General features: G+C 57.1%; 1 protein-coding gene across 3 annotated transcripts; it reads right to left on the bottom strand.

Annotated features, from left to right (window-relative positions):
* Positions 1-194: 194 nt before the first annotated feature.
* On the bottom strand, positions 195-8048 carry FAM221B (family with sequence similarity 221 member B). 3 transcript variants are annotated; one of them, XM_088653101.1, is made up of 6 exons: positions 7424-8048; positions 6299-6487; positions 3434-3544; positions 2304-2507; positions 1136-1255; positions 195-456 (listed from the first exon to the last, which is right to left on the bottom strand). In XM_088653101.1, the coding sequence occupies exons 1-6, from the start codon at positions 7926-7928 to the stop codon at positions 254-256; spliced, it is 1332 nt and encodes a 443-aa protein (XP_088509227.1). In that variant the 5' UTR covers positions 7929-8048; the 3' UTR covers positions 195-253. The 3 variants fall into 3 exon arrangements, with proteins under 3 accessions (XP_088509227.1, XP_060136413.1, XP_034956796.1); XM_060280430.2 differs by having other exon boundaries at positions 195-294; positions 6344-6487; XM_035100905.3 differs by having other exon boundaries at positions 6344-6487; positions 7424-8047.
* Positions 8049-9167: the final 1119 nt, after the last annotated feature.

Below are 9167 nucleotides of genomic sequence, written 5' to 3'. Positions count from 1 at the left end.
TGGCCCCTGTGAGAACAGGACTAGATGATCCAGCCAGCTATCCTGGTGTTCTTACGTAGAGGAATTCCATCCCGACTCCCCTGGGGAGAAGGGTCACCCCTCTCCTGCCCCAGAGCTCCCTCTGGCCCTGGATTCTCCCCAGAGCCCTCCCTGCATCCCACAGGGGCCCAGAAGAGACGCCCGGACGCCGCAGGCCAGAGCAGCCTCTCTTTATTGCCTCTCGCTGGGGGTGGGTCCCGTCCGCCGGCCACCCTCAGGCCTTCTTGTGGTCCTTCTCCACTATCCTCCGGGGCCCTGAGGGGGGAAGAGGCAGAGCGCGTGAGCCAGAGGGGGCAGGCAGGGCCGGGAAGGCCCCCTGGCCCTGCAGGGCTTCGTAGGCAGAGCTGTCCTCGGAGCGCCCCGTCAGGACGGCATCACGCAGTTCGGGCATCTCGGCAAAAGGCAGATAGGCTTCTCCTGGGGGAAAGAGAGGCAGGTGTGGGACGCAGCCTGGCATGGGGGGCAGGAGGAAGTCAGTAGGACAGAGCAGCCAAAGGCTGGCTCTCTGGAAAGGATCGGGGAGGCTTTGAAACCAGAATATTGTGGGGGGGGGGAATTCCCAGATGGTTGTAGAATCTGAATTTGGACATGAGGATAACTGCAGGGATGAAAATTAGGGAGGCCTCTGGGTCTGGATCATGGACGCTACTTTGTTCATAGAATTGGGACCCCAAAGGGTCATCCAGCCCAACCCCCTGCAATACAAGAATCCCAGCTCTCATGCAGAGTTCAGAGGCTCCACGGCAAGGCTGGCAGCGGTTTTGTGAAAAGTTTGGGTGACCTCCATAATCCCAGAAGGCAGATTCAGAGCACACAGGTCTGGCTTGGCTTATGGAGTAACGTACCCAAGGAAAGAGAGTGGCAGAGTGTGTTAATCTATGTCTTTGCAACCTCAAGGCCAGGCTACTGCAATGCGCTCTATGTGGGGCTGCCCTCAGTGCTTCACGAGCTTCCGCTGGAGCAGAGCCCCGTGGAAGGGAAACTGGCTAGCTTCAGTTGTGGGCACCAGAAGGATAGGCAGGGGGAAATGTGGCCCCCACAGTGCCCCCTCCCTCCCCCCTCCCTCCCCCCTCCCTTGCTCCCCTCCTGCCCGTACCGCACGGCCGGCCCCCCTTGCGCCGTGTCTCCTCCGACTCAAAGAAAGTCTCGTGCTCCTCCCAGCGCCGGTCACAGGCAGCGCACAAGAAGTTGGAGGTGAAAGCCATGCAGGAGCAGCCTAGAGGGCGGAGAGAGGGGGGGCATCAGTGCTTGGGGCGTGGGGGTGCCAGCCTGGGGTGGGTGGGGCATCTCTGCAACACATCCCTGAATAGCACGTTAAGCAGCTTCCAGCAAGGCAGGAACCAAGAAGAAACGGGGGGAGAGGCCCACTTGGGCCACCCATTTCCAGGCAGGGGAGGATCTGGTAGGTCTATGCAATATAGAGAGGGTGATCAGGCCCCTGCAGTGGCTGAAAGGGGTGAAGTGGCCCTCCTCGAGGGCCCTCCAACATTTCCCTGATGAAAATAGGGACATCCCATTGCATCATAATAATTTTACTCTTTAAACCCCAACACATCTTACTGGGTTCCCTCAGCCACTCTGGGCAGCTTCCAACATATATAAAAACATTAAACATTTTTTAAATGCCTTCCGGCGGCTCGGAGTCAGATAACCCCATACCCTCCAACATTTCTCCGATCAAAATAGGGACATCCTAAGGAAAAGTGGGACCCCAAAGAGGCCCCTTGGGAGGGAGTTATTTCAAGGGTTTGTAAACTGTGTCCCCCCCACAGCAAGAACAAGTGGTGTTCAGAGTGCAAGGCAACAAGCGATTTCTGTAAAACCAGGGGGCTCACCCACACGAAGCTTTTGCCCCACACTCTCTAGGCACAGGTCTACAATTTAAAGTGCTGTGTCTGAGCACCCTTTTCTTTTTGCCCCAGCCCTTTCTCCATGAAAACTGCTCTTTAAATCTGAATGGGAACAAATGGAAATTCAGGTTCTGATTCTCCTGAAATCCTGTTTCTTACAGGAGCAGCCAAGAGACCCTCAAGGATATGGGCTTAGGCACAGAGAGAAATGAAGATTCACTGGCATGGTGGAACCAACTTGCCCCACCTCACAAAACGGCCCACCCCACCCCACTACCTGAATCACAGAATTGTTGAATTGGAAGGTTGCCCCCAGGATCATCTAGTCCAACCCTAGTCCAATGCCTGGCACCCTTTCCCCTTCCTTGCACCCCAGGGACACGAGTGAGGAAGGGGGCCCCACCCCACACCCACCTCGGGCACTGCAGCCACGGGCTCCGTTGGGCGTGTGCTCCTCGTGGGTGTGCTTGCAGCGGCATTTGGCCCGCCAGGCCGCTGGGTCGAAGCCGGTTCTCCTCCGCAGCCAGAATTCACCCACCTCCTCTGGGCGGGAAGGGACGAACATGAAGGCTTGGCATTTGCACCCCTGCAGGGTGCAGGGCACGGTTGCCCGCCTGTCTGAAGGAAGGAGCGGCAGCGAGCTGGTCAGAAGGAGTGGCGGGCAGGGGAAGGGTGGGGCGGGGGGGCAGCAGGAGCCCAAGGAGGGGCTGGGGAAGTCCTTGGGGGGGATCGAAAGCAAAGGCAGGAGCCGCTCAGAGACGAGTTGTGGCAAGAGACAGATGCTCTACCCTGTGGAGCTGAACATGTGAGTTTGGGGGTGGGGTCACTCCACATGGTGTCCCCATTCCCTTCTCATTCTGGGCGGGGGGGGGAGGAAGGGGGGTGCAGTGGGGTGGGGCGCCCCGGGTGTCACCAGTGAGGGTGGTGACAAAATGCCAGGCAGCACTCTCCACGGGGCCTGCAGCGAGTCCAATCCATGCGTCTCTCCTGGAAGAGACGCAGTGGCTTGGGCGCGCACAGGCTCCATGCTGCCCAAACGGTCCATAGGGCGGCTGAGTGGGAGGAGGCAGGTGGACTCTAGAGGCCCCGCGGTGTGCCCTGCCCCTATGGGCAGCTTGCCCCACCCCTGGGTGTGCCACCCCAGGCACCTGAGCGGCTTCCTCCGCCGCTGATTCTGGGGACCCAAGAATTGAAAACTCCTGGAGGATTCCACAATTGAACCAGCCACGGAGCATTTCTTTGTGAGAGAATGACTGCATTTGCCACCTGAGTGCCATCATTATCACTCGAGGCATTCACAGAGGGCACATCGAACAGGAACTATTTGCCATGAGAGCTAAGTGGAACCTCCAGGGACAGAAGCAGGACACCTCTGCACATCAAGGGCTGTGGACAAACCAAGAGCGCGCGGGGGGGGGGGGGACTTCCACTGCGGGGCTCAGAATTGTCCTTGGTTCTGATGCCCGCAATTCCCTCTGCCCTCTCTCAGACAGGACCAAGGACTTGACTGCCAGCTCCTTAGCTCGCCCCCCCCCATGACTTACCTACATAGACCTGGTGCTGCTTCAGCAAATGCCCACAGAAACACTTGGACTCGTCGCCCACGCGGAAACAGTCCCACAGGTACTCAGGGCAGCGCCAGCCAATATACAGGCCTGCGGGAGAGGGGGCTATTCAGGCAGACGGGAGGCAGGGGAGCCGAGCCCACCCATGCCCACCAAAGCCTGGCACCTCCCTGTGCCCATCCCACCCTGCGTAAGCCCTCCACCTTTTCCTGGCCTTAGCTCCACCGCTAGGTGAAGGGCTGCAGCTTGGGGGGTAGGAAAGGGAGAGACCCCGGCCTGAAGCTCTGGAGAGCCAGTGCTGCCAGTCAGGGTGGGCAATATGGAGCTAGATGAACTAATGGCCTGACTCCATAGAAGGCATCTCCCTGTGCTTCTCCAAGTTATCAAAAGAGGTCATTTTTGCTGCACAGCCGCCAGGGAGCAGTGAGAGCGGGGAAGGGGGAAGGCCCTGCAAATGCCTTGCCTAAACAGGTGGGTGATTCCAAAGCTGCCACCCTCAGAGAAGACGCTCCCAAAGTGGCACAGGTGAGGAGCTTTTCCCTGCACTCCTTCCCTGATACCTGGGCTCTGGGCCTGACCCCCTCCATACCACCAGGCTGAGCCTAACCCCTGTGGGAAGGACTGTAGCAGTTGAAGGCTCAAGAACTGCCCAGAACCCTTTAAAGGCATCTTGTAAGCGCATAAAAGCCACAGGCCCATCTACTCCTGCCTGCTTCTTCTAGAGAGCCCAAAGGCCTCCTTGGCAGCATCCTGACCCCATGGGAGAGGGCTGCTGCTGCTGCCGCCGCCATCATTCGTATCTGGGCTGGGAGACAGAGGGGCACCCCATGCCAAGATGTGCCCTCCATTCTAAACTCAAACAGACTTTGGGCAGGGGGGTGCTGCTTGCCTGAGGAAGCTTTGAGGGGTAGGTCCGTAGCTCAGGGCCAGAGCACAACTCATGGGTTCTGCCCCTGCCCCCGCCACCTCACTGGATTTGGGTTGGGAGGCTGGGAAAAGCCCCCCTCTCTCTGCCCAAGACCCTGGAGAGCCACAGCCGATCACAGACATGAGCAGGATCCAGCCGCTTCCCCTGTTCATAACCCCACGGCTGGGAATGGGGATTACCTCCTTGGCCAGTATGGTTTGGGGGTGGCAGAACACTGTGGGGAGCCTGACATCTCCCTGCTGGCACAGCGCAGTTGGCATCTATGGTCCTCTCATGTCTTACCTGGGGAGAGAGGAAAGAGGGTTCTTCAGCCCCCAAATGCTGGGCTTCCAGGACACCCAATGGCAGAAATAATCTAGGGCCATGGCGCCCCACCAGGAAGGAACTCTTGGAAGTGGAGTTTGGGGAGGCTGTCTGTTGTCCCAGCTCATCCTCGAGCAGCAAGGGGGACTCAGAGTCAGGGCGAAGGGGATCTTGTGAGAATCGCCAGCAGGTGGGCATTTAGCCTCTGCTCAAGGCGTTCCCATGATGGGAAAGCCCAGAGGCGGAGGAACCCTCTCTGGCACCCGGGGTGGGGCAGCCTGTAAGGTGTGTGTATGTGCAGCATCCCGCACAGGCCACACAGGGTGCCACTCTTGGGGGGTGACAAGATGGCCCCTGCCTCCCCCCAGCTGTAGAGCGGCACATCCACAGTCCGTATGGAATGCCACACAGGCGTCCGTAAGGGCTGCCGCTTGCACGGCGACTGTATGGGCTGCCGCATGAGCGGCATCCCCTACGGACTGCACATGTGCCGCTCGCTCTACAGCTGGGGAGAGGCAGGGTCCATCTTGTCACACACCCCCAAGAGTGGCACCCAGTGTGGCCCGCCCCCTGCACCCCCCCACTTTCTACGCCCCTGGGAAAGCCCACTGGCTCCACTGGCAACCGGTTGCCTCATTTGCCCTCACAGGCAGCAAAGAACCAGTCACAGTGGCCCCCTTCTGTGCCGTGAGATCCCATCAGGCCTTGGAAGAAGAGGAAGAGGAAGAGGAAGAGGAAGAGGAAGAGGAAGAGGAAGAAGAAGAAGAAGAAGAAGAAGAAGAAGAAGAAGAAGAAGAAGAAGAAGAAGAAGAAGAAGAAGAAGAAGAAGAAGAAGAAGGCTCTCCTGTCCTCCACCCCTCTTTTTCTCTTCCAGTTCCTCTGACCTGTCCGCACAGGACTAGCTCTCCATTCCCCTGGAGCCCTCAACCTCTGAAGCTGTTCCAGAACCGTACGGGGGTTTCAGGTGAGGCCTGACTAGCTCAGAAGAAAATGGAACTAATTCTTCTCCTGATTTGGAGATTTACGGTTCTATTAATGCAGCCTGAAACTGCACTAGCCTTTTTTGCAGCTGTGTCACACTGCTGCCTCAGGAAGGTAAAAGGTAAAGGACCCCTGGGTGGTTAAGTCCCGTCAAAGGCAACTACGGCGTTGTGGCGCGCATCTCGCTTTTCAGGCCGAAGGAGCCAGCGTTTGTCCACAGACAGCTTTCTGGATCGTGTGGCCAGCGGGATTAAACTGCTTCTGACACCATGATGGAAGCCAGAGTGCATGGAAATGCTGTTTACCTTCCTGCCGCAGTGGTACCTATTTATCTACTTGCACTGGTGTGCTTTTGAATTGCTAGGTTGGCAGAAGCTGAGACAGAGTGACGGGAGCTCACTCCATTGTGCGGATTTGAACCGCCAACCTTCCAATCGGTGAGCCCAAGAGGCTCAGTAGTTTAGACCACAGTGCCGCCCGCGTCCAACATGCTCCCTCATGTTCAGCTTGCAATTGGCATTGATGGGGAGTTGCTTTCCTCATGTGCTGCTGCCAAGGCAGGTGGGTCCCACCCTGCATATTGTTGGCCTAAAAGCAGGACTTTGCACACGTGCCTGTGCATACTCACACACCCTTTACAGGTTGGAGCATCGGCCTGGCCTGCAGGCTCCCCCCACCTGTCTCGATGGACTTCAGGGCTGCCTCCTTCTCCAGGTGGAAGAGCTCCTTGACGTTCTTGCCAAAGTTCTCCCGGTGCATCGCTTTGGCCACGGATATCAGCTCTGCCTTCTCAGCTGGCACCACAGGCCTCACTGTGTAGTCTGGGAAGAGAGACAGGATCCGGCCCATCAGGATTAGAAGAGGAATGGCTTCTGACGGACTGGTTGCTACTTACTCATAAACTCGCACGCCCAGCCCAACAAGAGTTTGTGCTTCGTGATCTGCTCAGTTCACTTCAGCGCTTCAGAAAGGCTAAATAGGTACGATTTAAATCAGTGGTTCCCAAACTTTTTCAGGGCCCCGCTGCTTTGGTTCCACAAACTCACCCCCTGTGCCCCTGCTCTACAAAACAACAACAACAACAACAACAACAACAACATTATTTGGAACAGCAGTTTGCATGACTCACTAAGGCAGTGTTTCTCAACCTTTTTTGGGCCACGGCACACTTGTTCCGTGAAAAAAATCACGAGGCACACCACCATTAAAAAAGTTAAAAAATTTAACTCTGTGCCGCCCTATATTATAATTATGACTGTAAGAAACACTTGCCAAATATTGCTTTCCGGCGGGTCAGTGTTGTGTATTGGTGGCCGCCAGGCACGTGACAATGCAAATTGCCCTTCTCGTCGCCACACGTCGCGGCACACCAGCCAGCGTCTCGCGGCACACTAGTGTGCCGCGGAACAGTGGTTGAGAAACGCTGCACTAAGGAACATTGTAACACGGTCGAATTCTGGCAGTAAGAGCTGTTTGACAGTGGAACGGTCTCCCTCCCTTGGAGGTTTTTAAGCACTAAGCACAGGCTGGCTGACCACCTGTCATGTATGATCAAGCTGAGATTCCTTCGTTGGGGATCCCTTCCAATTCTACCATTCTATGATGGTGTGAATCCCTGTCCTGCCTGCAGAGCTTCCAGGAGCCAGGTGTCCTGCAAGCCACAGGAAGCCTCCCCTCCCCCTCCTCCTGGGCACAGCCAAGCCAAAGTCTTCCCCAAGACTCCCCCTCCCCTGTGGGTCGGATCCCGCGTAACCTACTCAGAGCTCCCTTCTTGACCATGGCGCCCTTCTTCTTGGCTTTCTTCTCCAAGCTCCTCTTGGGAAGGATGCTGCTGAGCTCTGCCGTTGTCTCCTCCGTGTCCTCCACTTCCTCCAGGGGTTGCAGCACGCTGTCCCTCTGCCTGCTCCAGGGAACGGGCGAGGAAGAAGGTGAGGAGGCCAAGGAAGAAGAGGGCTCAGAGCTCTCCAGAGGCTGGGAAGAAGACCCCTCATTGCTGGGGCTCTGCTCCTGCGGGAACAGCGACTCGGAGGTCTCCCACTCTGAAGGCGGGAGGGACGTCTCCTTGCCACCTTCTTCCCCTTCCAGGGATGTGGACACGGGCAAGACGGTTTCTTCATCTTCGTTATCTAAGGAAGTGGAAGCAGGCAGGATAATCTCCTCTTCCACCTCCAGGGCGGTGGAGGAGGTCCTCTGAGCACCTCCCTGCTGTTGCTCTTCCTCTGAGGGTCCCATGGGCACATCTTCAATAGGTTCCTCTTCCATGCTGGCTCTTCTGGGATGCAAACAGGGCTGGTGAAAGCAGGGCAGGGGCTGGGCTGACCTGGATTCCCAGGGTGCAGCCAGGAAGGGAAGGGAAGGGAAGGGGGGGCGGCGTTGTGCGTCACTAGGCAACAGTGCTGGAGACCAAACAGGAAGGAAGGAGCAGCTGGAGAATGGCCAAAAAAGGCAGGGAGAAGAAGTTGCCAGGGCAGAGAGGGCAGAGGCGGAATGAGCCCAGGCATCTCACGCCCAGAGGGACACAGCCAGGCAGGGGAGACCTTGAAGGCCACTTAGATGGGCCTCCTTGGTTCTGACCGGAAACAGCCCTCCTCGCTCTCTTAATGGCAGCAGTGGTCTTAATGGCAGCAGCCTCAGTATGGAAGGCCATTTTAGCTGGAGGTGCTGCGGTTCAACCCTGGGACCTTCTGCTTACACAGCAGGATCAGAACATCAGAAGAGCCTGCTGGATCAGGCCAGTAGCTGCTTCCAGTCCAGCAGCACCCCATTCTTTCAGTGGCTGCCCCATGGGAAGCTTGCAAGCGGGGTCCGAGCAAAAGAGCAGCGCTCTCCGCCGGTGGGTTCCAGGAGAACTGCTGTCTCCAACTGCATAGAGCAGTGTTTTTCAACCAGTGTGCCATGGCACCCTTGCCATGCTGTTTATTGCACAGCTGTTTATTGCAGGAGCCCTGGCTATAAGCCCCACAGGCAAATGGTGGCTCGGGGAGGGACCTCTCTGTGGGGCAGGGGGCAGCTCAGAGACCAGGGGTGGCAGCAGCGGCTGCCCAGAGGAGAGGGGAGAGGAGAGGAGGCTGAGGGACCACTCCACAAGGGAGTGTGTTTGGGAAAAGGGTGAGAGGCTGCCAGCTCTGCAGGCAAGGGGGGGGGGCATCACTGGGCCCCACAGGGGGGAGGGCACAGGAAAAAATGTAGTTGGTCAAGTGAGCCGTGGACTCAAAACCTCTGGAGTAGAGCATTGCCATCCTGGCTAGTAGCCATTGATACCCCCCTGTCCTCTATGGTTTTGCCTACTCCTCTTTCAAAGACATCCAAGTTAGTGGTCATCGCTGCCTCCTCATGGAGGGAGTCCCATAGTTTAACACAGGATGTGCTCTGCCACTGAACTAGTCTTATTTCATTTATTTCATCTATTTCATGTATAGCCCACCTTTCCTCCAAGGAGTCCAGGTGGGGTGGAATATGGTTCTCCTCACCTCTCTTTTATCCACAGCAACCCTGCGAGGT

Source organism: Zootoca vivipara, chromosome 10 (genome assembly GCF_965207765.1).
Source record: "Zootoca vivipara chromosome 10, rZooViv2.hap1.1, whole genome shotgun sequence".
Taxonomy (NCBI): domain Eukaryota; kingdom Metazoa; phylum Chordata; class Lepidosauria; order Squamata; family Lacertidae; genus Zootoca; species Zootoca vivipara.
This window is presented reverse-complemented; position numbering and strand designations above follow the sequence as displayed.

Excerpts from the sequence above, each read along its gene's own strand:
- FAM221B (XM_088653101.1), bottom strand. The coding sequence starts at position 7,928 with ATGGAAGAGGAACCTATTGAAGATGTGCCCATGGGACCCTCAGAGGAA. Across the intron at positions 2,508-3,433 it reads GCAGCACCAGGTCTATGTAG|ACAGGCGGGCAACCGTGCCC; the intron begins GTAAGTCATGGG and ends TCCTTCCTTCAG. Across the intron at positions 1,256-2,303 it reads CCGTGGCTGCAGTGCCCGAG|GCTGCTCCTGCATGGCTTTC; the intron begins GTGGGTGTGGGG and ends TCCGCCCTCTAG.